The 27,984-nt window shown below is 42.7% G+C and overlaps 2 protein-coding genes and 1 pseudogene across 6 annotated transcripts in view; 2 read left to right on the forward strand and 1 right to left on the reverse strand.

Annotated features, from left to right (window-relative positions):
- Positions 1–1,788: 1,788 nt before the first annotated feature.
- On the forward strand, positions 1,789–12,655 carry MISO1 (mitochondrial inner membrane subdomain organizer 1). The gene is made up of 5 exons (XM_037046683.1): positions 1,789–1,963; positions 3,820–3,879; positions 8,751–8,898; positions 9,470–9,630; positions 11,860–12,655. The coding sequence occupies exons 1-5, from the start codon at positions 1,850–1,852 to the stop codon at positions 12,247–12,249; spliced, it is 873 nt and encodes a 290-aa protein (XP_036902578.1). The 5' UTR covers positions 1,789–1,849; the 3' UTR covers positions 12,250–12,655.
- An 8,019-nt stretch (positions 12,656–20,674) lies between these two features.
- LOC118987536 (uncharacterized) lies at positions 20,675–20,811 on the reverse strand (annotated as a pseudogene).
- A 6,259-nt stretch (positions 20,812–27,070) lies between these two features.
- Positions 27,071–27,984, forward strand: part of PLCH1 (phospholipase C eta 1) — a 180,383-nt gene continuing 179,469 nt past the window's right edge. For all 5 annotated transcript variants that reach the window (XM_037046691.1, XM_037046684.1, XM_037046685.1 and 2 more), the window contains exon 1: positions 27,071–27,295. The gene's annotated coding sequence lies outside the window, so the exon portion shown is untranslated. The remainder of the gene's footprint in view (positions 27,296–27,984) is intronic.

Genomic DNA, 27,984 nt, shown 5'->3' on the forward strand with positions numbered 1-27,984 from the left:
ATACTTCTCTCCTTCCCTTCCCCTCTAAAGATAAATAAATAAAATCTTTAAAAAATAAAAATAAATAATAAAAACCAGGGTATAATTTACACAAAGTGCACACAAATCAATTTCAATACAATACAGAAACTGTCCAGTATAATTTTGTTTCCTCCTCCCTCCTTTATGCCATTATTGTTTTACAAACCCTATCTTTATACACTAGCCCATCACAGTTTTATTATTATTGTTTTCTCTAGTTGTATTTGAAATCATACAGGAGAAACAAAGAGTTATAAACAAAAATACACTTATGCAATATTTTATATTTTGCTATATAGTTACCTTGAATGGTACTCTTTAATTCTTCATGTGCACTGTAATGACTAGTTCTATTCTCCCTAAAGGTTGTACGACCCAACTGATGTGGAGGAATATGGAGAAGGAAAGAGGAGGTGGACAAAATGAAGGAGGAGGAAGGATAGGTAGAGATCTTGCCATACAGAGAATTGAAGAGGATGTCTCTCCTTCAGCTAATATTTAATAAGGTTCTTCTATGAATCAGGAACTATGCTTGGCACTGTCTATTCAGGCATATACGTAGACATGTAAAGAGACACAGTCCCTGGCCTACAAACTAGTAGGGAAGAAAAGGAATAAAAAGAAAGCCTGTTTGTAGGGAATAAACGGAATAAGTAGGGAATAAAAGGGAAGTCCATAAAGTTACAAATTAAATTTTATGTCATGTATGGAGAGGACCTACCTGAGATCAAGTGTTCAGAAAAGCCCTTCGTGGCTATGATATTAAACAGAGGACAAGAAGCCAGGCTGATGATGGTGGTGGCGAGACTCATGGGGAGAAGGGATCAGGGCGTTCTAAGCAAAAGGAACAGTAAGTGCTAAGCTGTAAGGCAGGTATGAACTTGGCATGTGTGAAGAACATAAAAGAAGGTTAGTGTACTCAGTGTGCTTGAGGCATAACGAATGAAGTAGGGAGTAGAAAACAGCTTAGATACCTAGGGTCTTGATTATCCAGTATCTTGTACATGAGCCTAAAGAATTTTGACGTTACTTAAAGCATAATGAAAACCATTAAAGCAGAAATAATGCACAGAAAGTCTGTAGTCTCTGCCTTAACACATATTCTATGCCCAGCACAGTGTTTTGCCAACATTTCATTTTGATTTCAAAACAGTGATTTCATGCAAGTCTACATTTGCAGTTTACTATGAAAAAAAGCTGAAGATCTCTCCATACTGGACTCCAACTGTTTGGTGCACATTGGGTGTAATCCAGTGTGAGGGGTTTGCCAGGCATGTGCCAAGAAGGCCGGGGAGTTGGAGTTGAGGCTATTTTAGAGAGTAATTATAAGGCTGAAACAGACCAAGCTGGAAAAGATGGGAACTGAAGACTAGATGGGGCAGGTGAACCGGGCACGGTTCAGTGGCCTGGTCAGCTCAATGAGCCCCAAGAATTACTGCTACAAGTGGAGGAATGAACTTCAATTTCCTTTCTTGCATGGCACCTGCGAAACCCACACTGCAGCTGGGTTAATTGCAATCACAGATTGATCATCTTCCCACTAGCGTGGTCGAGAACTCTTCAGTCCCCACCCATGTCGCATACGGATCACCCACGCTAGTGGAAAACCCTACAAAGTGTGGAGTCCTCACTGCTAGGGTGTCTTCTAACCGGTTGGGAGGCCCGCCCACAAGAAGGAGGGAAGGAGGCCGTCCGGCCACTCCCTGCGCGCGGCGCCCCGAAAAGCCCGAGGATCGCCTATCCCCGCTGTCCTCCCGAGGAGCGCGGCGCCCCCTGCTGTCCGCCCGTGGAGCGTGGCTCGGGCTCGGGCTCGCGGGTAGCCGGGAACATGGCGGGGCCGCCCGGGACCGGGGCTTCGCCGTCAGCCGACCGAGAGGGAGCGGCGCCCAATGTGGTGGCGCGGATGTCGCAGTGGGCGGACGACCACCTGCGCCTCGTCCGGGTATCACAACCCAGCCAGCCGGGCAGGTGGTGGGCGGGCCGGGCCGTGGGCAGCAGACTCCGAGGCCACAACCCCAGGCGCGCGCGGGCGAGGAGGCGAGGCAGCGTGGGGCAAGGGCTGCAGGGAGGGGCAGGCGCGGCGGGCCCGGGAGGCCGGCGCTGCCCAGTCCCTGCCGGCGCTGTACTGGGTCCGGGGCCTCCCCAGAGAGCGGGTGCCCGCAGGTCTTTTAGAGCGGTTTCGGAGGGCGGAGCAATAGGCCCTGTAGGCATGGTGAGAGAAGAGGTTTCTTTATTTTATTTTTATTTTTAAGCGAGGTAAGAAGCCACTGAAGTTCTAGGAAGGGAGGGACATTTGAGGCGACCAGGCTAGAGAGGATTGTGGCTAAGACCCCGTTGTTGTTGGTGGTGATGGTGGTGTGAATGGTGTGCATGTGGGGTGCAAAGGACTGGAGGAATCAGGGCAGCTTCCCCCTGGGTAGGTGTTGGCAGAAGTTGGTAGTATGTAGTAGTTGGGGGTAAATGTTTTAGGATCATCTAGAGGACTTTTTGGACACGTGAACTTGAAGGTGTCTATTAGACTTTGAAACAGAGCTGTGTGAACTCGAACATGGTCATTGGACTTCTAAACATAGTTGCAGATGTTCTAGGCAACTGGATATGAGTCTAGTGTTGAAGGGAGATCAGAACTGGGCTGTACCTTTCAGAATGAGCTGGGTAGGCCTGAAGAAGTATTTAAAGCTTGGATGACATTTTGGAGCAAGTGAGAAAAACGTCAGTATCCTAGTTTCAAACTGAGACTTGCAGGACTCTTAACAGCTAGAAATTCGGGAGTGAAAAGAAGAATGTCAGCAAAATTAGGAAGGAACGGTGAGGGAGGAGGAGGAAAACCAGGTGTCCTAACGGAAGGAATGACCGACTCTGCTGAGAATTTGGGTAGAATGAGCAGCCTTGCAAATACTCTGCAGCCAAGCAGCACACAGGGCGGCTAGGACGATGCCTGATCTCACTCCCAGGAGTGGAGCTCCAGTCCATAAAGCACTACCTACCACTTAGAGCTAGATAATATTTACTGCATTAATGAACGGTGGTAGGTATGTATATACGTGTTAATTAACCAGGCCTCCAGTCTTCCAGGTAAACAGGAAGAGATGCATGGATTATTTTCAATGGAAAAACGACTTCAGTAGGATTGGGAAAGGAAACAGCATTTAAATTAGTTGAGAGATACATTATAGCAAGTAACTCATGACAGCATGTAGAGCCTCGTTTGCTTTCATTTTTTATAATACTTAGTTGTATTTATCAAGGAAAACATGTCAGATTCTCACTTTTGTTCAGGGAGTTGCAAGGTTCTTGTTTTTTAATGAAACTCCTCTAGGTCGATTTCTTTTAAATGAAACGCTATGAAAACATCACTAAGTTTTTCTCAACGACTTACATGTATTTTCCAAGGTGTTGTATTTTTAACATTTTGGTGGTCGAGTTTTCTACCAAATATTTAAATTCCCAGTGTAGACTCAGGATTCTGTGAGTTACTGTGGTCATTACACACGAAGTGTTAAACCTACCCTTGCTTTTAAGGAACTCAGGGTTAAAGGAATACAGTTAATAGAGAACAATGCAATATTATGTGAGGAATTACCGTGTGTGTGCCAGATTGTTTGGGAGGAAAAGGGGAAGATCAATAGTTAGGCGGGCAGTTAAAGATTTTTTTTGGAATAAGTGGGCCTTTAGTAGGGCTGTGTGCCTTACTTGGATGGGTAGATATAGGAGGATAGTCGGTTTTTCCCCCTTCTAATTAATACTTCCACTGTTGTGAATAATAATTAGAATTAATCATTAAATCTCTTTCTGAAGAACTTTAGCACCATAATGGCCGCAGCTGGAATAATGTTACTTCTAAGAAGTGTTCGACTGGTGAGTTGAAAAATGAACAAGGCATTGTGGGAACCAATAGGCTGTTAATTTTGTCTCACTCGGCTTTTATCTCAAGCAGAGTAGCATTTTGGTATTCATATTAGAAACATTTAAATAGTATTTTACAAGAATGAACAATTAAGATCTTGTTTTAACAGTCACACATCCTCTGTATTTTATGGGAAGTAATTGCACAGCCTCTATTTCCATCATCACTTTCTTCGTGCTTAAAAAGAAATCCGAAAGGATTTAGTTTGCTAGAATGGCATAATCACTAAATTTGCATTTCAGACACTGTGGAATATCTCAAAACTTTCTATAGTGGTTTTAGATTTAGATCACAGTAGAATTATATCCCGTTCACTGAATAATTTATACTTGCTCTGATTTGCAACAATCTTTCAGGTTGTTGTTCAATGAATAAAGCAAGAGGTGCAGTGTCAGAAAATAATGTATGCTTTCAGCTACCATATTTTTTGCACTTTCAGTAGTGTTTTAATAATAAACATTGTGGAAATTCATTTGCTATATCAAGATTTACAAGGTTTTTTTTATAACTACTTGCTGTAGGATGTCATCTTAATGTGATGTTACAGTCTCACATGGATTAATTGCTTCTATGTATATTAATTTCCTACATCTCTTATTGTTTTATATTATCATAGATTAACTACAAGTATTACTGCACTACATCTTTTCCAGCTGCTCTCTTTCCCCCTGACTCCATGTCAGTACTTTTTTTTTTTTAAAGATTTTATTTACTTATCTTTAGAAGGGGAGGGAAGGAGAGAGGGAGAGAAACATCAATGTATGGTTGGTTGCCTTTTGTGCATCCCCTGCTAGAAAATGGCCTGCAGGGAACCAACCGGCCTGCAACCCAGGCGTGTGCCCTGACTGGGAATCGAACCGCGATCCTCTGGTTTGCAGGCTTGTGCTCAATCCACTGAGCTACACCAGCCAGGTCCATGTCAGTACTTGTATCTTTCTTTTTATAAATGCTTCAATCTTGTTTTTAACCTTATAGCTAATAGGTTCTTTCTTACATCTCCATGATTTTGTAAATCATTTATTTAACATAATGTATGTATATGTTTATTTATACATGTTTTATATATTACTTTTAGTATAATATATATATATGACTAGAACTTTTGAGACTTTAGTTCTTTTCATTCTACTTTTTTCTTTCTTAATCTTAAAAATCTATATATTCCATGTATTTTGAAGGTTTCCAAATCTTCAGAATGTTAAATGATCTGCTTAACAGTTTGGGTAATAACAGCACTGAGAGATCATTTTGCTTGGTAACCCTTAAAAATGTACTTGAATCAGCCCTGGCTGGTGTGGCTCAGTGGATTGAGCGTGGGCCTGTGAACCAAGGTTGCCAGTTCGATTCTCAGTCAGGGCACATGCCTAGGTTGCAGGCCAGTTCCCTGGTGGGGGGTGCACAAGAGGCAGCCACACATTGATGTTTCCCTTTCTTTCTTTCTCCCTCCCTTCCCCTTTCTAAAAATAAATAAATAAAATCTTTAAAAAAGGAAAATATACTTAAATCAGCTTGGTGAAGGACAGCAGGAAAGTAGAAGTGGAAGGGAGTTTGTACTTTTTTTTGGTAGCTTTGTCATACTTTCACTCATTTTGAGTTCACAGTTAACTAAAACTTCTAACTTCTTTTTGTATATGCTCCTGTTAGCTTATTCCTTCTATCCTTCATTAGTTTGGGGTGTAGTACAGGGGAAGGCATTTACATTTTAGCCTGTCATTCTTGTTGTCAAGATCTTCTTATTTTTTATTTTTAAAGATTTTAGTTATTTATTTTTAGAGGAGAAGGGAGGGAGGGAGAAAGAGAGGGAGAGAAATCTGAATGTGAGGTTGCCTCTCACATGCCCCATAATGGGGACCTGGCCGGCAACCTAGGCATGTGCCCAACTGGGAATTGAACCAGAGACCCTTTGGTTCACAGGCTGGCATTCCACTGGGCCACAGCAGCCAGATTCAAGATCTTTTTATTTATTTATTTATTTATGTACTTTTTAGGTTTTTATAATTGTTTTACTTATTTGTTTTTTTCATTTATTTATTTTAATTGTTGTTCAAGTACAGTTTTCTGTCTTTTATTCCCATCCCAGCCCACCCCACCCCACCCGAAGATCTTTTAAAATACTCACTCTGACTCTTAGTGTCCACACCCTTCCAGGCATCAGACCACGCTGATGTTTCATCCTTACGCTCTCTCTTATTCAGGTCAGTGGTGGACGGGTCAGTGGTGGTCATCTTAAATTGGAGAGGATCCCGTGAGCAGCTCGTGGCTTATTCCTAGAGTGCCCGCCCCTAGTGATATCCAGTGACATGAATTCATCAGTGCCACCATTGTGTGTCATCTCTGTGGACATTAACTTTGCCCACAGAGATGACATTGTGTGTCATCTCTATGGACATTAGCCTATGTTTCTCTTTTTCCCACAGACTTTTCATAAAGAGCTTTTGTCAGGTGACTCATTTAAACTCTTCATTTAGGATTTCTCCTCCCTTTTATTTACATTCTGCATATTCCACATTCTTTTTTTATGTTTTTGGTTTTTTAAATTTATTTTTAGGGAGAGAGCGGAAGGAAGGGAGAAAGAGAGGGAGAGAAACATCAATGTGTGGTTGCCTCTCATGTGGCCCCCCCTGGGGACCTGACCCACAACCCAGGCATGTGCCGTGACTAGGAATCAAACCTGCGACTCTTTGGTTTGCAGCCTGGGCTCAATCCACTGAGCTACACTAGCCGTAGCTGCATATTTCACATTCTTTAGGTTATTGTTTTGCGTTTGTTTTGGTGCCACATTCTTAAATGCTGACGGTAGATCCACAATCCTTCTCCACCCCACTCCCCACCCTCAACGTTTTCTTTAGAAAAAGTCTGTAAGGCTCACCTACTTTTTATCTGGCTTCACCAGTTATTAACATTTGTCGCAGTTGTGCTTTCTCTTTCTCCCTCTGTGAAACCATGTGAAAGCAGGTTGCAGATGTCAGGAAACTTGCCCCATAAATACTTCACAGTGTACTTCCTAAAACAAGAATATGTTTCTGCATAACCACATTAATATTAATTCTATCAATTAAATTGAACTTTTTTTTGCAGTAGTATGAGCTAAGATACCGTTCATACTCAGATTTGCTTTCAGAAAATATCCTTTGCAGCTGTTTTTCCCCAACTGGAGATTGCATCAAGGATCCTGCATTGTCATGTCTCGCTAGTCTTCTTTAATCAGGAGAATTGTCACCACCTGTTTTTAATTTCTGTCTCTTGTGACATTGTCATTGGTGAAGAGTCCAAGCTAGTTGTGTTGTAGAACGTCCCACACTCTGGGATTTTGTGTGTCCTCATTAGCTTTAGTGTGAACAGGAAGGGGGTGTATGCTTCTTAGTGTCCTGCAATGCCAGTTTGCCCTGTACCATTACCACACTGACTGACAGTGAGTAATCCCTTAGTGTTTTAGACCCAGTCCGTATTAAAATTTCCTTGATGGTCTAAATGAGGTCTTTTTTAAATAGGTGACTTAAGCAAATCAGGACTCAAATGGTCTGGATATTATACTTGTTCGTTGTATCTCTGATCTCATGTATTTTATAACAATCTACACTTTCTATTTTTCTCCCGCAAGCCATTGATTTGTGAGAGCAACTAACTTGTTTGTCCCATAGAATGTTTTGCATTCTACATTTGTTTGCTACAATATGTTTCTTTTGTGGATTTTGGGGGGTAATGTTTAGTTCAACTTTGCTGGAAGTTGGGTACTAATTTATCCAGCAGCGTATGTGAAGTTCTTACTTATGAGCGAAGCTCATCCACGTGTCCCTGTAGTATTGTCAATGTGGAAGACAAAATGTCGACTAACTCTAGGGCATTAGATGTGAGGTGTTTAATTACATCTCTAATGTGGACCTTTTGGGGGGTCCTTTTTCTCCTACAAGATAAAAAATAGAAGAAGGAAAGTCTTGTCGATTAAGAGCTCTAATTTAATTTGACTCAGCTTTGTTTAGGTTTTCCCAGCAGTACCTGCGTGAGCAGACTGCACATCGGACAGGATGGTGACTATTTAACTGGAGTTGTGTGGTGCCTGGTACAGATCTGCACTCATCATATTCACTTCTTTTTGATGAACTACGTCATATTTTGAGAATATTAGCTTTTCGAAGTTAGGAATCAGTTTGATGTGCTCTATAAAGCAGCTTAAAATAGTAAAGTGACAAAGATTTCTAAAGAATGTTCTTTTTTATTTTTATTTTTTATTACTCTTGTTTATTACATTACAATTACCCCATTTTCCCCCTTTGCCCTCCTCCTCCCAGCACACCCCCTGCTGCCACACTCGGGCCCATCAATCCCCACCCTGGTGTCCATGTCCGTGGGTCATTCATACTTGTTCTTTGACTAGTCCCTTCCCCTTCTGTCCACCATTGCCCCCTCCCCTCTGGCAGCTGGGAGCTTATAAAGAATGTTCTTAGCCCTGGCTGGTGTAGCTCAGTGGATTGAGCTCAGGCCTGTGAACCACACGATCGCGGTTCGATTCCCAGTCAGGGCACATGCCTGGGTTGCAGGCCAGTTCCCAGCAGGGGACTCATGAGAGGCAACCATACATTGATGTTTCTCTCCCTCTCTCCTTCCCTTCCCCTCTAAAGATAAATAAATAAAAAATATTTAAAAAAATAAAGAATGTTCTTATGACTTTCAATTAAACCATGTTAAAACATTTAACATAAAATTTAGAACCAAGTAAAAATTTTTTAGTGGTTGTCTTCTTAAATGTTTAACAATTTTACACACTTAAATTTAAAGTGAAAATAATACAAAATGTTGTATTTTTCTCCTTGTAAATCATCAGACATCAAAATTTACAAGTTCTTCAGATATTCCAGTAGAATTTATAAGAAAGAATGTTAAACTACGTGGACGATTACACCGAATAACCGAGGATGGTTTAGAAATTGAGCACATACCTATTACTTTACCGATTATATCTTCATGGAGAAGTAAGTAAGATGCAAGGATAATGCGGGCGTGCGCACACACACACACACACACACACAGGGTCTGGCACAAATAACACCCCTTTTTAATTACAAAACCTTTTATTACAGAATCATAAGCATCTAATTCTGTAACATAACAATTATACTGAAGCTATCATACGATGTTTTAGTTGAAATGTTCAAACTGCTGTCCATCTCGCGCAAGGCATCCACGTACCCTACCAACCACACTCAAGCAGGCGTTGTTTCTGCTGGATCCTATGTATATATTTTTAAAATCTGGAAGTTTTTTTTTTTTTTAAAGGTAAACTGGTTAAACCTCACGTAAACCTCGCATTCTGTTGTGAAGCTTACTGTAATGGGTTTTGGAAATTATTCCATCTGTTATATACTTGCATTGTTTTCAAAGAAAGCTTGAATATAGAAATAAACAGACTTACATTTGGAGAGAGTCTGGGTGTTTATACATAAACAGAGTATATCCGGTTGGTTTTTTGGGAGTTAAATGTTGTTGCGGTTGCATTCACAGCATAGCATTACCACTGCACGCATTTCTGCCTGACCTTTCTAGAAGAGCCACGTGGTGTTCTGCTGGTCAGGCTGGCCGGGGTAGCGCTCACTGACGCCGGGAAGGTGTGGCTGCAGAAAGAACTAAACCCTTCCCAGCCGCTCTGGTTCCAGCTCCTTGGAAAGGAGAATTCAACACTCTTTTGCTACCTTTTAGTGAATAAGGTAAGTTGTGTGAAGAAACAATGAGTGATATTGTATTTTTTTATTTATGCATGCCTATGTCATTAATGAAAACCTTGGATATATGGTAGGCCTGAATATGTTTTGCCTTTTTAAACTGCTATTCTTCACGACTATATTTAGAGAACCAGGTATTTATTTCAGATATGAATTTTGCTATAAAATTTTAGTTATAGATGTTTATTATAAAAAATAGAAAATTAAAAAAGGAAACACTTAAAATTATTAATGCCTCTGACATTGCTGATTTAAGGAGACTGTTTATACATTTCTTTGTGTTATGGGAATATGGTATCACACTGATATTAGAAACAATTGTTGAATGGTCCTTGTCCACTGGAAACTACAAAAAGCAAGGGTATTTTCTGAAGGTAAACATTGCTCAGTCTTTGAACTCCAAAGGTGAACATCCGTAAACACTCTGTACGACCCGTGGCCAGTCATCCCCAAACATGGCCTCCCAGTTGGCCCACCTTTCCGACCGGCTGTAGCCCCTGTGTAACTGGGGGCGCCCTGGAGCTTCACGGGGGTTGCTGGTGCTGCCGGGTCACTGTGCTGAGTCCATGGGTGTGCCTCGCTCAGAGTTTGGGTGGGTGATTACTGAGAAAAGAGCACGGAAAAATGAAATAGTGGAAATGTTATTACGACAGAATTGAGAGTTGTTTTTCTTCTTTTTAAAGTCCCTTATTATATAATAAACAAGAATCATTTGAAGAAAAAAATAACCATACATTAAAGTGACTCGAACTGTAACCACTTTAATTCTTACGTTTTCAACTTATTGCTAGAAAACCTAATGGAATGCATTATTTTTTGCTTGTCCAGATCATACTCATTTCTATCGAAATAAGAATTATCTAAAGCATCTTACATTTAAAATTGATGATACAAAATTATATGAAGATGCCAAAGGTCTTTCAAAAATACTGTCGTCTTTAAGTTGAGGAGTACACTTTTTCTATCCTCAAAGCCACCCTGTGAAGTCACTATTTTTATTCCCATTCACAGATGGGACACAGGGTGACCAAGTGGCAGAGCCTCCACTCAGGCCCTGCTCTTCCCGCTCCTGAGCCCAGACCTCACCTTACGTATCTTACCTGACGTAGCTTCCTGGCCGGTGACCCAACTAGGCAATAGGTGTATTGTGGTAATTTACCGGTACATACGTTGGGTGTTACTAATGTGTGAATTTTCATTATTCTGATTTTGGTGTAAGGGAATGAGCACTTTAAATGATTGAGAAAAATATGATAAACATTTTAAAACTCTCTTAACTCTTCAGTATCATATACCAGAAGTTACTGCATTTAAAGGAGGAAAAGGTTACTTTTTCTTTAAACAGTCCTAGAAAATTATCTCCTACTTTAAACCTGGAGTTTTCACATTTTTAGAATTTAACCATAAATTACTTGTCTAATGAAGCTAAGAAACATTAATAATTGGTTAAAAATACCGCAAGGACTATAGAAATAGCTAAGCTGGATCTCCTTTAAATTGTAAATTAGTGGGGAGAAAAAAGTCCCATTTATCCAGTTTCATTAGAAGTGCCGGATTCCATGAATGAAGTTTTCTGAAGGATGAAGATTCAAGGCCACACCTATTTTTATGTTAGTTATTTTGTGGAAAGTGTTTTAAAATGTTATTTACGTGCCAGTGCCTTTCCAAATACTGGAATTATTAACCAAATTTAACAGTTCCATCGTGATTCAGTTCATCTTGCATTTGCCCCCCGTTGAGTTTCTTTTGCCTGTCTCCTGTGGTCCATCCCCCACCAAACAACAAATAAACCACTTCTTATATACTTTACTGCTCCTGCACCTCTTCGGGTGAGACCAATGAGGCTGTGGAGGACAGTATGTTATAAAACAGGCAATTGACTTTGAGTAAGGATCTCTTTTAGTAATGAAATTCTTGGATTTCGCATAGCTGTTTTAAGGTCTTTGGGAAACTTTGCCTTTTTTGTTTTTCTCAGGAGGACTAAAGTTGCTGAAGGACTGATGTTAAAGTAAATAGATGAAAGCTGTGGGGGGGAGGCTACGGGGTGGAGCAAAAAGGAAAAAGGACTGGAGATTACTGGGGGAGGGGAGTATTAGGGGACTAAAGGGTAACAGAAAAATAAAGATTAGGTCAAAAATAATATAGTAAGTAGATGTTATGGGTACACTATCAGTTTTCTTAATTAATTGGTTTGTGTTATTTTTTTTATTCAAGGGTAGATTTTTTAGTGTGAGTCTGAATGAAGAAATTTTGAGAAGAGGCCTTGGCAAAACTGTTCTCGTTAAAGGGTTAGATTATGATTCTAAAATCTATTGGAAAATACACAGAAACTTACTTAAAGCTGAATTAACAGCCTTAAAAAAAGGAGAAGGAATATGGAAGGAAGAATTCGAAAAAGAAAGTTACTTGGAAAAATTCAAAGGCTCCTGGAGAGAAATATGGGAAAAAGACAGTTATTTTAAAAGAATTGGATCAGATTTCAACCTGAAAAAAGAAAGTTATTATGACAAATTTAGAAATACTTGGGAAGCATGGAAAGACAACTCATTAATCCTGAAGTTCAGAGAACTTAAGAGTCGCATACACTTTCGTAGAAAAGGGTGAAATATCCTAGAGAACTGGAGACGACCTACTATGAGAAGACTAAGCTGTGGAACTATATGGATATTTTACATTGATTTAAAATGGGGTTCCTTCCCTCCCCTGAAATGATCAAAGTTATATTCTCATGGTATTTAAATATTTGAGAGATAATTGTTATAAAGATAGAAACAAAATAATTTATACCAATTGGGATTAATGTAGTATACTTCTAAGAAAAATGAAACACGCAAGAACTTACCAGGTTGGAGGATATGTGCACGTACATACTGCTGGTCTTTGAAGAGAGTTTAACTGTGGGTTGTGTTATTTTTAGTTATCTTGGACAGCCATACTTAATTTTCGTTTACAGAGAATAGTCTTCCAGCTTTATCAGCTTTGGTCATTTATAATAAAGGAAGTGTTTATACCTCATGTCTGAAGCTGCTCTTTTCTCTCACCCGCTTTCTGCCTGCATTTGGGTCAGTGCTCCTGGAGAAGTTCGCTTAGACCTTTCCTAGCAATAGAGAATGGCTAATTCCCCCTGTTATTACATGAGGACAGACTCTTTTATTTTTTAAGGTTTTATTTATTTATTTTAGAGAGAGGGCAAAGGAGGGAGAGAGAGGGGGAGAGAAACGTCAATGTGTGGTTGCCTCTCACGGGTCTCTAACCAAAAACCCAGCCTGCCACCTTGGCCCATGCCCTGTCTAGGAATCGAACTGGCAACCTTTCAGTTTGCAAGAAGATGCCCAACCCACTGAGCTACCCCAGTCAGGGGAGGAGTACAGAATCTTGAAGATAATGATGGGGGATAATCCTGAGGATAAAAAATGTGTTTAGGATGGCAGCAGAGAATAGAAAGCATAGAGATCCCTTATGACATTGTTAAACTCCTAAAGTAGCCAACCCTTGAAATATCTATTGTCCACCTTCTCAATCACGTGAGATAGTAAATCCATTTATTTTAAAGCCAGTTTGAGTTGGTTTGAGGATTTGGCGTAAACACATTTGCTGCTAAAACCATGCCGACAGTGCACAGCTTCTTTGACAGTGCTGGTGATAATCCCCTAATGTCCACAATGTCCACATTTTTCTTAACAACTGTGATCCTGATAAAAGTCAGAGGTATCATCTGGTCCAAATTGTTGATTTTCCTGTGAAAATCAACAATACAGAATGAGAAGTTTACTTCAGCTGCCTGACTTCTGGTTAAAACAGAACAAAGCAGCCCTGGCTGGTGTAGCTCAGTGGATTGAGCTCTGGTCTCTGAACCAGGTAGGCTGTGAGTTCAATTCCCAGTCAAGGTACATACCTGGGTTACAGGCCAGATCCCCATTAGGAGGTGTGTAAGAGGCAAGCACACATTAATATTTGTCTCTGTCTCTGACCCTTCTCCTCTAGAAAATAAATAAAACCTCAAAAGTATATAACAAAACATATTTCCCAACATTAAGTGAGGTCACAAATTTTTGAAAGATTCTTTTTTAATACGTGATTTTATTTCATCACCTTTGGGGAGGGTAAGAGGTTATGTTGTGGATTCAAAGTTCATGCGCTTGATGCTTCAAAAGGCCAGCATTGAAAATGTCAGCTTGGAGTAGGAAATGTTTACTGATGGAGAAAGTGCCAGCTTGTGAAGATGGGGCCTTAAAGCTTCCGCAAATCCACGAGAGCCCAGAATTCAGGCTTTTTTTTCTGTGATGGGAAGGGAGAGCAGGCCAGGTAAGAGGTGTGTGATACCTAGACCGCAACAGAGGGCCCAAGGAAGAGGGCGAAATCTCTAAATCTTGTTCCCTGGTCTCTGATCCAGCTGATCTGAATCTGGTCTTGAGGCTCCTGCAAATTTTTGCCAGAAGCTCAAGTCTGAAGTGAATGCCTCTAATAACTAGCTTATCTGTAATTATATACAGGAACTATTTTCATGAAGGCCATGGGAGAAATGAAGGCTAGAATTAAGATAGAGTCAGAGAGATCACAAGCATTTCACTCTTACATGCTAGACTCTATAACCTGGGCCTTTTAGGGGATGTTTTATTTTTAGTTACACTGAAATAAATATTTATTTATTTACTTTTAGAGGGGAAGGGAGGGAGAAAGAGAGGGAGAGAAACATCAATGTGTGGTTGCCTCGTGTGTACCTCTCCTACTGGGGACCTGGCCTGCAACCCAGGCATGTGCCCTGACTAGGAATTGAACCAGTGACCCTTTGGTTCGCAAGCCAGCGCTCAATCCATTGAGCCACAGCAGCCAAGGCTGAAATAAATATTTTAAACTAGTTTTGTAGCAACCTCTTGAGCCATTCGCATTTCTAGTTTGCCTCCCAGTGATGTCAGATCTCCTCCTGGTTCTCACTATAATTAGTTTTGATGACCTTTACCAGCTCACCCAGTGGACAATTGTCTTTCCAGTTAAGGCAGGTGAAGGTGAGGCTGGTGCAGGTCTTTCTGTGGACTAGAATGGTCCAGTCTAACCTTTCCCTTGATGCTACAGTAGGGAACTCTGATTTTATGGACAAGGCGGACGAGAAAAATAGATCAGCAGGACTTCTGTTATGTGCAGTCGCTGTGTGCTGAATATTCTTGCTCTCCACTTAAAGAGCAGCGGTGTTAATACCTCCTTGAGGGTTAGGATGAACCCCATTGGCCAGCAGCTCTCATCCGGGCCAACAACCTCTGCTTTTCTGTTTTTCTCTCTGGTGTCTATTGTGGATGAGCTTGTTCGATGGCCCGAGGGCAGAGTGTTCTCGGTAATTGTGGAGAGGTGAGGTCTTTGTCCTTGGAGATGTTTCTAACTGGGCTGTTTGGAAAAGTGGGAAAATCCCTCTGAGGCTGAATTTCCCGACCGTAGTCCAGGTTCTTTTCCTTGTTCAAATTTACGACTTCTTGGTCTTCCTCCTGTCTTCAAAATAGGACCCATGACCATCTTTTCCCCTTGGCATTTGCGTGTCTAGACCCTTTTACTTTTTAAATATACATTTATCAAATGAATTTAGTTCTTAATTTTCTAAAGGATTGGATTTTTAAAAAAGATTTAGTTATTTATCTTTAGCGGGGAAGGAGAGAGGGAGAGAAACATCAATGCATGGTTGCCTTTCGTTTGTCCCCTGCTGGGAGTTGGCTTGCAACCCAGGCATGTGCCCTGACTGGGAATGGAACCTCGATCCTCTGGTTCGCAGGCTTGTGCTCAATCCACTGAGCTACCCCAGTCAGGGCAGGATTGGGTTTTTAGGACCCTTATCAATCTTTTTTCTTCTAGATCCACATTTCCTTTTTCAGGCTTTATTTATTTATTTGTTTGTTTGTTTGTTTCCCAATCATACTTCTTACGTTGGAGATGTTGACAGCAACACCCTTTATCCTAAGTAAGGATGGACAAAACTTGGGAGTGAAAACTACATCCAGACATATGATCTGGCACAGTTGTGGTTGGGCAGCCAAAAGCATATTCTAGCAACATCCAGAGAGGGGAAAAGTCTCCCCTCAAGTCCAAGTCTCCTTACAATTTGCTGTTTGCTGTATTGATGTTTCTGTTGGTTCCATCCATGAGACAGGTGTCTCGATGCTGGCTCCTCTCTGACACATTTGGTCACAGTTGTTCCACGAGTACTCTCTAGGGGTCCTCTGTCTTCAGAGACTCTGACCACTTTCTCTCCTCACCTACTTAACCCTCAAGGCAGTCTGGTCTGTGGGCTTTTATTTCTGGATCCCTACCCTCTGGGACGGCAAGGGCACTGAGTTTGCTTTTGGAAAGTGACTGGACTTAATCGCTCCATTCACGGGTGTGTGTGTTGGGAGGAGGAATGGATTAGCAAGTCTGTTTCGGCCCTGTCGCTTCCCATGGTGTTAGTTCAACTTAAAGGAATGTCATGTATTTTTATACTAAGTGTACTACGTCATGGGGATGTAGGCTGTCCACCACGTGCTTCCTCTCTCTTTCTTTCCTTTTTTGTTATGCTTCTTTCTTCCTGTCTCAGGGATGTGAGGTGCTGGCAGGTCCAGGAGTTTAGCAAATGTCAAAAGAGATAAGCACTGTTTCCCAACCTAGTGAAAACAGGATGTATGACATCCTGGGTCTTGCAGAAAGGGCAGTGAAGTGCTAACGTCAAACCCACCTCCTCCCTGTGTGAGCGGGAGAGGGAAGGGATGTTTGCCGCTCCACACACCCCTCCTTACTCCAGGACCGCTTTTGTCTCTTGGTTGTGAAACCTTTTTTAAAAAAATGTATTGAATATGCTATTACAGTTGTCCCATTTCTCCCTTCACTCCCCTCCACTCTATACACCCTCTCCCACCCACATTTCCCTGCTTTAGTTCATGTGTCATACTTGTAAGTTCTTTAGCTTCAACATTTCCCATACCATTCTTACACTCCCCTTGTCTATTTTCCACCTACCATCTATGCTACTTATTCTCTGTACCTTTTCTCCCTCTCTCCTCTTCCTCCCCTGTTGTTAACCCTCCATGTAGTCTCCGTTTCTGTGGTTCTATTCCTGTTCTGGTTGTTTGTTTAGTTTGTTTTTGTTTTAGGTGTGGTTGTTAATAATGGTGAGTTTGCTGTCATTTTACTGTACGTATTTTTTATCTTCTTTTTCTTAGATAACTCCCTTTAACATTTCATATAATAAAGGCTTGGTGATGATGAAATCCTTTAACTTGACCTTATCTGGGAAGCACTTTATCTGCCCTTTCATTCTAAATGATAACTTTGCTGGGTAGAGTAATCTTGGATGTAGATCCTTGCTTTTCATGACTTTGAATATTTCTTTCCAGCCCCTTCTTGCCTGTAAGGTCTCTTTTCAGGAATCAGCTGACAGTTTGATGGGAAGTCCTCTGTAGGTGACTGTCCCCTTATCTCTTGTTGCTTTTAAAGATTCTCTCCTTCATTTTAATCTTGGGTAATGTAATTATGATGTACCTTGGTGTTTTTCTCTTGGGTCCAACTTCTTTGGGACTCTGAGTTTCTTGGACTTCCTGGAAGTCTATTTCCTTTGCCAGATTGGGGAAGTTCTCCTTCATTATTTGTTCAAATAAGTGTTCAATTTCTTGCTCTTCCTCTTCTCCTTCTGGTACTCCTATGATTCAGATGTTGGAATGTTTAAAGATGTCCTGGAGGTTCCTAAGTCTCTCCTCATTTTTTGAATGCTTGTTTCTTCATTCTTTTCTGATTGGCTGTTTCTTTTTTCCTTCTGGTCCACTCCATTGATTTGAGTCCCAGTTTCCTTCCCATCATTATTGGTTCCCTGTACATTTTCCTTTATTTCACTTAGTGTAGCCTTCATTTTTTCATCTAATTTGCAACCAAATTCAACCAATTCTGTGAGCATCCTGATCACCAGTGTTTTAAATTATGCATCTGATAAGTTGGCTATCTCTTTGCCACTTGGTTGTATTTTTTTCTGGAGCTTTGATCTGTTCTTTCATTCAGGTCCCCCCCCTTTTTTGTCTTCACGTACCTGTTATGTAGTGAGGGCAGAGCCTTAGGTGTTCACCAGGGCAGGGCAACCCAGTAGCTGGGTTGTGGGGGAGGGGGCCCAGAGGGAACAATGGTGCTTGCTATGCTCACTGCCCGATTTCAGTAACTTCCACCGCTTCCCCCAAGCAAATTGGGCCCTTCTGGTGCTGATTCTTGCATGGGTGGGCTTGTGTATGTTTTAGGACCCTGTGGGTCTCTCCAACAAACTGTCCTGTGAGGCTGGGGGTTTCTCCCAGCATCTCTACCCCAACAGGTGTTTTCAATCTGTGTTTTGAGGCTTTATTTCCTGGCGCTGGAGCCCTGGGTTGTGCGGTCTGTCTCGCTCTCCAGTTTCTCCTTGTTTATCTGCGCACGAATGTGGGACCACCCAGTCCACCAGCCTCCTTGCACACTGCGCCCCTCCACGATCCACCACCTCACTGGGTCCACCGGCTGCCACCCTGCACCAGAGTCCACCGGCCCCCTCTTTGCTGTGAGTACTCTCCACCCGGCCGCCCGGCTCTGCTCCTCCTACCGGTCTGGATGAATGTTTCTTCTTTACCTCCTTGGTTGTCAGACTTCCAAACAGTTCAATTTTCTGTCAGTACTGGTTGTTTTCTTGTTTCTAAATTTTTGTTGTCCTTATTTTGGTTGTGCAAGGAGGCGCAGTGTGTCTACCTACGCCTCCATCTTGGCTGGAAGTCCTCAGTTGTGAAACCTTCTCATCGGCTTACCTTTCCAACCACTGGGAAAGCTTGGAGTTTCTGCTGCCTAAAATGTCATCTTTTAAAAACTTGACTTGAAGAAATATTAGGGTCATTAATTTCAACAATTGTACTATCATCTCTCCCATTATTCCTGCTCTCTGTGGTAATTATGAGTGGGCTAAAGATGTATAGTGGTTCGTGTAGGGCTCAGTACTTCACACCATCCTGGAACACTTGTAAAACCTGCTTTAGAAGAATTAACTGTATCTGAGACAGGCAGATAATACTGGGCCCAGGGTTTCATCCTTTTCTGGATGTCCCAGCATCAAGGTTCCTCATCGAGGTGAAGTTTGCATCTCTGAGGTATGAGTTGTCCCGGGGTAATGGAACTCCGTGTGCTGTCCACAGGCACATTGTTGACACAGTCCGACCCAAATCCAGTGGCTGTATATGGTGCCGATTTAGAGACAGTGGCCTTTCATGAACAGACAACGTGCTTCACAAAGCCAAGACTCAGCAGCATTTCAGAAGTCTGAGGCACCGACAGTCATTCTTGCTTAAGCCACCACTGGCAGACACGCACATGGAGGAACAGCAGCTGCTGCAGGGATGGCCCGGATGGAGATGGGGGTCCCGGGCTGGCTTTGTGGTGTGGGGAGAAGTTTCCCTCCACCTTCCTGGGGTCCCTGTCTGGGTCTGAAAATTAAACCGACGAAGACAGATTAACAAAAGGATAAGCATACATATTTATTTAATTGGTTTTATGGGACATGGGAGACTTCACAAGGAAACAATGACCCAAAGAAACAGACCTGAGTATTTTGTGCTGGGTTTGATGACGAGGCCCAGTCCCGGAGGAATATGGCAGGGTAAGGAGTGTGAGGCAAGTGCACTGGCCCGGAGGGAACTTAGCAAGACCTGTTCGTTCGGATTCCTCTTGGCGTCCCTCTGCTGTTGGAGGTCAGGGGGCTCCTTGCCTCCAGCCATAGGGAGGGTACTTCTTACAGGAAGGTTTTAGGCCCTGTTTCGGGGAAGAAAGCAAGCGAAGCAGGAAGTCCAGCGACTCTTCTGCTCTGGCCATTTTCTCAGACTCCTTCAGCTGTAAATACGAAACCTGCCCAGGTGCTGGGTTTGGGGGGTCGCATGTCCTGAACCCCATTCGTGGTTTGGAGCTTTTCTAATGCTGTTTCCAAAAGCTGCGATTTCAATGAAGGCAAATCACAGGAAGCAAGTAATGCAAATTTAGGAAAAGACTGAAGAAAAAAAAACCTCATGTTAAATATTAAAACATTAAGAATGGAAATTTATAAGTGATATCGGAAAAAAGCTTAATTGTGAGTCAACTATACTATATGGAGATGACCATCGAGCCTGTTTACTTCCATTCAAATTACATGAAAGTATCAAACAAATACTAAAATATTAAAAAAATGGTGATGGAAAACAGGATGATGCCATTAACTGTCTAGATTTTTGGAAGTTTTGCAACCTTTGATGAAATGGCATTAGATTGAGATACTGATACTTCTAGGGTCCAGTATTTAGGAAAGAAGGTGAGGCTCATAGAGAAAGTAAGTCCATGCCCTGGTTTGGGATCTCTGAGTGATAGGAATTCCTTTCGGTCGGGTCCAGCAGTAGTTCCTCATGACCTGGAAGCCTAAGGCCAAATGTCAGTATGCATAATATATAATATTCAGGGAAAATAGGATGTCTCAGAAGTTCATAGCATATGTCTTAGCCCTCTGGACAGCAATAATGATTCCCAGTGCTGGCAGTGTGTGAATTTCCTGGTCAGTCGGTCTGGGTGCCCCGTTCTGCTGTCCGGAAAATGAACTGTCCTCATCTGCGCTATGCCCCAGAGCCTCTTGGACAGTAGGCATGTCGGGGGAGGTCTACCCTTTGAGGGCTGGACTTTAGAACCCCCTGTTTGTTGATGTGGGTTCATGGCCAAAGTGTTGAGCAATCACAGGCCCTTTTTTTCTTTCAGAGATTCAATCCTGTATGGCTTTGAGATCTATCACCTCACCAGGGAAAGGTGTGCAGTTGGGGTCCTGCTGAGCACGCTCGTTTCTGTTCTGATCATTATGCGCAAGATGGTTTGCTTGTTCTATATTTTTAAAGGACACCCTGGAGCAGTGTTTTTCAACTGTAGGCCCTGAACTATTAGTGAGATGGGAAATCAATTTAATGGGCTGTCACCAGCAATGAAAAAGGAAACATAACAGAATAAAATGTATCAGACTGAGTTGCACATAGCTGTTGTTCTGTTAATTTTTTTTTTCTTTTTTAAAAATTTGGAACACTTCACAAATGTGCTGTCATCCTCATGCAGAGGCCATGCCAATCTGTATCTTTCTGTATACAGAAAAGATATCTGTATCTTTTCTATATCTTTCCAATTTTAGAATATGTGCTGCTGAAGCGAGCGTTTTTGTGTTATAAATATATTTGAGTGTGTGTACTGACTTGCAGTATAAAAATACATCTGTCACTATAGAAGACCTTTTGTAGCACACTTTTGAAGAAACTCAATGAATAGATTTCTGTAACTGAAATAAGGATGAGTAATTTGGACAGTAATGAAGTTTTTGTAAAAATGGAGCTATTGGGATCATTGCTTTTATTTTCTGTTTTATTTTGGTTATCAAAACACAGCTTGTAGGTAATTTAGTAATGAAATTGAGTAATAGCGCCCTCTCCTGTTCTTCCACAAACTGCAAACATTTATTTTAGCACTTGTCACTTACTTATCTACTTGTCTTCCCTCTTCTCAAGGCACAGTGAGTGGGTCCATACCTTGGACCATAACTTGGTCCATACCTTTAAACCATACCTTGTTAAATTTTGGATCATTTCTGCTCCCTCTACAACATTCAGTCCAGTTTCTTGCTTTTTTGGAAATTATATTTGCTGATACATCCTATGATCCTACACCATGAAGATTAATTTGCCTTAAATGGTCTGAAAGAACATTTTTTTAAATTGTCAACTTGTAAAACGCTATTTACTTTGGAAAAATCAAGCCCCCTAAGTGCACACTTAGTTTAAATATGTAAGTAAATGACACAAAAACCAACATGCTCTTTTTAAAATGCAGTTTTTCCTTTTACTATGTGTGGAAAAACCTAACCATTTGTTGTCGGGTTAATTACTAAACCAGATTTAGTTAATGACTACACTAAACAGGTGTTAGTAATGGAGAGTATATACCCCATCGGGATCGCAAATAGTAAGGAATAGTAAGGAAACAGAAGAATTTTTCTTGTGGTGTAAATGCCTGCCTGTTATCCATCAGTACCCCACCACTCCCCTCCCCCAGCTTTCAAAGCTTTGGGAGTTACATCCTGTCTTATCAGTTTCTTTCTTTATTTTGTCTCTGTGATACAACTTGCTCATTCATCCAAAATTTTGTTCAATGTCTACAGAAATGATTGCTGTATTAGATGACTGGTCTGCAATTTGACAGGTTATGAAGATATGTTTCTCTTTTAATTATATTACAGAATCCTGCAGGACTTCTTAATGGTAGTATGGGAAGGGGAATCAAGTACACTTTATAATGGAAATATGTCACTTCATAATTTTAATTTTGAAGCAAGGACTTCAGTTACAGGTCTGTCCTGCCCAGCAGGCTCTGACCATCCTGAAAGCTGTAGACACTGGCTCTGTGGGAGGTCTCTTTGGAAAGGAGCCTCTCAGAGCTCTTCCGTGAGGCTCTTAGGGAGAAGGAGAAGGGGCTCTGTCCTCTGGCACTGTTGTTTTCTCTAAAATACTTCTTGCCCAGCTCTCCAAACCCCCAGGAGAAAAAAAGAATGAAACAAGTTGGGGGAGAATGGAAAGTGGGAAAATTTCACTTGAGCGTATCTTCTGCCTTTTAAAAAGTATTCATTCTGTGCTGGGAACTGAAAATCTCTTGAAAAGCATAACTGGGGTGTAGGAAAACCTTAGTTGAGTTGAAGAACTCAGGCCTAGGCAGGCACAACACTGCCCCTTATCTCTGTCTGACATTCACAGGATGAATTATTTTGCCACAGTTTTAAAGTAAGGTGTAAATGACTCCTAGTCCAAACTCATTCCTGATCTTGACAAACAAGTTAACCTATATTGTCTCCTTATTTGTAAGGTGAAAAAGTGCATTTCCTTGCAACATTTATGTAGGCTTGCTATGGAAAAAATATGAATAGCACATTTAAAAATGGATCATGGAAAAATGTTATTGTCCATTGGTAAGAGATTTAACCTTAAATGTTTTTTCTTCCATAGGTCAAATACATTTCAGTGTGTAGAGTTTGTTAGTATTTATAAGCTTTAAATAGGTTGCCAGTACAAATAATTATTTTGAGAGCTCAGTCAGTTTGTACTAGGAGCTTCAGGTATGTTGGTCTTAGTTAATTTAGTTACTCTGGAGGCTGCATTTGTTTCATTAACCAAGATTATAGCCCTGCAACAATGTGTTAATTTAAAAATGAATTTAAGTATTTCAGTGAGTTCTCCACATTTCTGAATACATGAGTGCCAAACTATTAATAATTTTTGGAACTAGTGACTAGTATATAGTGCTTCATTATGATTCATCTTTTGTGTGCGTACAAAAATTTTCATGAACACAAAACACAAAACAAAACAACTCTCCAGCTTCGCAAGGAAAAATTGGTGGCACTTACAAGGGTCCGCCCCCTACTCCCCCATCCCCCAGTCTTTGCTGATGAACTCAGGAAGTTTCTCATTGGAAAAAAAATCTCTGTTATATACATATGAATCCGTACAAAGGTGTTTATGTCTTTCTTAGGTGGCTGACTCAGGAGGGTACACTGTAGGGAACACCTGCTCGTTTTATCTGCAGGAATCCCTTCCTAACTGCCCAGGAAGGAAAAGAGCCTCTCTCTATGTTACCTCCTTGGAGTTCTGGTGGGGCTGCTTGCCCTACCGTCTCACCTCCCTGGCTATAGGGGTGGCTGTGTCATCAGGGACTGGACGCACAAATACTCTACTTGTTGCTGACCACATTAATAGATCTATGGATGGACACATGACCTGAACCAGGTCACTTAGAATCCTCTCCTACAACCTTATTTGCAGATGGTAAAAGCAAGACGACCTCTCTTTCCCCTGGGATCACTAGCTGAGATGATTGAAGCCTAGCACGGTCCCTGGTACTGCTTTCCCCACCCCCACCAGCCTATAGAGGATGCACATGTGTAATAGGAGAGAAAAAGATTAAAACATTGAGAAAAGCAGGGAGAGAAAGAATAGAAGCAAAAAATGAGAATGAGTGTGAGAGAGAAATAATGATTCTGAACTCCTAGATTCCATCATTCCTGAAGCACCTCTGTTAAGGTGAGAGTTAGTACATTGGCTTTTCCTTTGGAAGCTACTTTGATTTGGGTCTTCTTTCCTTATTTGTACCCAAAAGTCTTGACCAATATGGGGAGTAAGGCCTTAAGGACAGCTGCTGCTTTGTACTTCAGTACTAGCTATAGTCCGGCTCAGACGTAATCTAGAGCAGTGCCTGGTACAGCGCTGGTCCTCAACAAATATGTGTTGAAAAAGGGGTACCTCCATTTGGATGAGAATTAAACTCTTTGAGAGTCCTCTTGAGGTTTTTATGTATTGATTGAAATGGGGATAATATTCATCTTCACTCTCTTGCTGCATGGTTAAATTTGACTCTCTTAACTATGGCTATTTTTGCAATCAAAACACCATTTTTTCTTTTTTTAATTTTAATTTTTATTTAATTCTTGTTCAAGTACAGTTTTATGTCTTATATTCCCAGCCCTGCACCCCCCTGCTCCCCACCTCCCTCCCATTTCCACCCTCCACCTTAGTTATTGTCCATGTGTCCTTTATACTTGTTCATGTGAGTCCATCCCCTTTTCCCCATGATTCTCTCCCCTCTGGACCCTGTCAGCCTGTTCCATATTTGAGTGTCATTGGTCATATTTTGCTTGCTTGTTTGTTTTGTTGTTTAGATTCCTGTTAACGGTGATATCATATGGTATTTGTCTTTCACTGCCTGGCTTATTTCGCTCAGCATAATGCTTTCCAGTTCCATCCATGATGCTGCAAAGGGTAGGAGTTCTTTCTTCCTTTCTGAGGCATAGAATTCTATTGTGTAAATGTACCATAGCTTTTTGATCCAGTCATTTACTGATGGGCATCTAGGTTGCTTCCAACTCTTGGCTGTCATAAATTGTGCTGCTATGAACATCGGGGGAAAGCACCATTTTCTATATCTAGGAAAACCTACTTCTGACACAGATTGTTAGTACAGCTTTCTAAGACGCCCCTTACCATACACAGCACAGTGGGCCCCACCACAGGGTACATCAATCACCTTGCTGCGTCTCGGGCAGCTTTTACAGGATTTTCTGTGATCCTGGTGTCAGCACGAGTTCTGTATCAAGGCAGAGGTGATACGCAGAAATCCGGCAGCTATTTAGAAGGGAGGCCAGGCAGTGCTGTGCCAGTATAATTAATGAGAGTCATCGCTCTGGAAGCAAGAGGAGAGTGGGGGGTTGGGAAGGATGTCTTTCACCAGTCAATGGCATGTAAGAAAAATCGGTGCTTTCACAGCCCTCTTTACTGCTGGGAGAGGGTTAAGTCACAGGACCCCTGTGAAGGGCTCTCTCCGGCTCACTGTGAGGGCGGAGGTCCTCATGTACCGGGAAGCCGCATTCAACCCCAGGCTTTTCATCAGGGCTGGGTTCAATCTTGAATTGAACTAGTAGCAGGAGTCCCTTACATTCGAAAATCCTTATTAAAAGGTTATGGCTTCCCTGACCATTCAAAAGTACCATATAGGACATACAAATCAAAGAAGTGTTAACTGGGATCCCATTTCTTCCAGTTCCCCTGTAACCAGTGGAGTAAGAGGGTAGTATTTGTTTTGCTTTTCTATTGACTTCTTGGTAACCATGGAGGGGCTTGTGTGACTTAGGCTGCTTTCTATCCACTGTCTAATCCCTTTGTTATTATTTCTCCTGGGTGTCACGGCAGGGAAAAATTATTCTATCCTGCTCCCAAAAAGTCAGCAATGTAACATCATTTTCTTAGTTTTAGTTGTTTTTCCCCGGACTAATGGTATAAAAAGAAGATGCAGGGGGGAAAGTTACATTAAAAGATTTATGGGCTTACTCCTATGCCCTAAACACTGAGGACCAAGCTTTAAGTATGATTCACACATTATCTGTTTAATTTCTGATGAATCGGGAATTTGTATGGGTACATTGAAAACAATAAATTTAGGGAAGCTTCTTTCTATGGAGCCCAGAGACCTTCTGTGTCTGTTTCCAAACTGATTGCTCCTTGGTACCCTGGCAGGAAGAAGTTCAAGCCACTGTTCTGGCGGCTTTTCTTTTTTTCTGAGAGTCCAGAACTGCTTTCAGGATAAAGTTTCTTCTTGCCCATAGTGCTTTGCTCTGACATTGTAATTGCCTCCGTTGAATTGAATAATACAAATGGGTTGTTTCTATGGTATCGGCTAAGTGGGATGAAAAGGTGAAACCCTAGATCTAGTGCTGAGAAGTCACGGTGCTATCCTCCACCCCCAAGTGTCCGTCAAAGTGGACGGGCAGCCAGCCCCGGCTCTGCATGCTTTGGCACTCATTTGGAACTTCCTGAGCAAATTCACGCATGAAAAAGAAAATGACTTTAGTTTATGTTGTCACTAAGCCCAGAAAATCCCTGCCAACCCCATGTTGTCAGCTCTTCTAGAGCCTTCTTATTGGTGGAGAATTTTCAACTGAAGGTGAGGAGCAGTGTCTCCCAGACCCTCCCAGGCAGGCTTTGAACTAACAATAGGGCAGGTCAAATGAATACTGATAAATGCAAATCCTGGAATGCCGACGCCGGATCTCCTCGTGGCTTTGGAGGCCAGCGGGTTGTCCGCGTTCCAGCAGCCGCAGCAACCTGCTCGCTCACCACCGAAGTGCGCTCAGTAGACTTCACCGTTTCACCACCCTCTGAGTGCCTACTGTGTACGAGCTTCCCTCTGCCACCTCCGGGCTCTAACTGTTGGCTGTTTGGGTCCGCCAGCCACGAAATCGATCTGATTGAATAATTGGCCCGATAACACTTAAGAGAAGCATCTGGAAGAAGAGACGGAGGAGGCAAATAGAAAATGTTACATACACTCCCTCTTCTTCAGTCTTAGCTGCACTTTACTCAAAGCAGATCTTGGATGCAAGGGCAGAATTGATGCTATATTTCTTAGAATGGTAAAACAAAGCAAAACACAAACGTGAAGGACGATAAGATGGACAGTCCGGGATTTTCTTTACGATGTGGTCCTGACACTTTTTACTTCGGTGCAAATTGCACAAAGTTCTCAGTCCCTGCACCCTCATCTCCAACTTCGTTTAGCCCAACTCTACTCCGTCACCACTGAGGCTGTCCGGGACACATCCCCCAACTGAGCACCAACGGGTTGGGGAATCGTTGAAACTTGAGGTGGGGGAGGGGGGGCTATAGATAGACTATTTCCAGTGCTTCTGGCCCTTGCCTGCTGGGGATCCCCGCAAAGGGGTGCAGGCTTAGGGGTCAAGGTCCAACTCTCGGCTCCCTGCACCCAGACGGAAGGCGGCAGGAGCTCCAGTCCATTCTCGCCAGCTCCAGTTCCTGATTTCCGAGGGAGCTACGGGGCTAGGAGGGAGGGGGCTGCAGGGTGAGCGTGAGGATTTGAATGAGAAAGCAGGTTGTGCAGCCTCGGTGCCCGCTCTTCCCAGCCTGTCTTGGGAGAGGGGGCGGTTCTCCTGGTTGGTGGGGAGAAGTGCCCTTTGGCGGGGGGAGCTTTTCTGACCCTTGACAGGGTTTTTGGAGTTGGAGTCACAGAAGCCAATAACTCATCACCCGCGCACTTTGGAGCCGGCGAGGACTCCTTCCTCTGCCGAACACTCAAAGTTGAGCAGGTCAGTGCTTTGGGGGGGAACGAGGGGGCACGAGGGGGCACGAGAAAGAAAAGGGAGACTGGTCCGGCAGTCCAGGTGTGCAAGTGAGCAGGTGGCCCTCGTTCCTCTCTCTGCAGTCCAGGCAGGGAAACGTTCTTTAGGACCGTGTGAGTGCTGTGCGTGGGGTCCCGCAAGCCTCTGTGTAGAGGGGCTGGTTGTGGGGTCCTGTCCTGTAATTCAGAAGGATGGAGAGTGTGAGCTGCCCCAGAACTTAATTCTTGGGTCTCTTGTGGTGGTGGGTGGTGGGTTTTGCCGGGTGGAAGGTAAAGCATTCGTGCTGGACGCATCACCCCTCTGCCCCCGCCCCCACGCGGATCTGGGGACCAGTTTCTGACCCCCGCACCCCGTGGAGAGAGCGAGTTCATGTTGCCCAGGAAAGGCAGCGCGGTGTCCATTGCACTCGGGAGTCTCAGGGTTCTTCCTGCGCTGGGCGACCTCGAGCAGGACCCTGTAGGAGAAGACCAGGTGCTCTCGGTGGGAGGAGGATTTACTCCATAGCCTTTTCCCGGAATAAGCCTGGGGCAGCGGAGCAGCGCGGAACCCGGGGGGGGGGGGGGGGGNCCTGCGCCCCCCCCCGCCCCCCCCCCCCCCCCCCCCCCCCCCCCCCCCCCCCGGCCCCGCGGGCGGCAGCGCTCTGCGCCTGCGCGGAG

The sequence above is a fragment of the Sturnira hondurensis genome, unplaced genomic scaffold, assembly GCF_014824575.4.
Source record: "Sturnira hondurensis isolate 20B ecotype Veracruz unplaced genomic scaffold, ASM1482457v3 Scaffold0005279, whole genome shotgun sequence".
In the NCBI taxonomy this organism is placed as follows: domain Eukaryota; kingdom Metazoa; phylum Chordata; class Mammalia; order Chiroptera; family Phyllostomidae; genus Sturnira; species Sturnira hondurensis.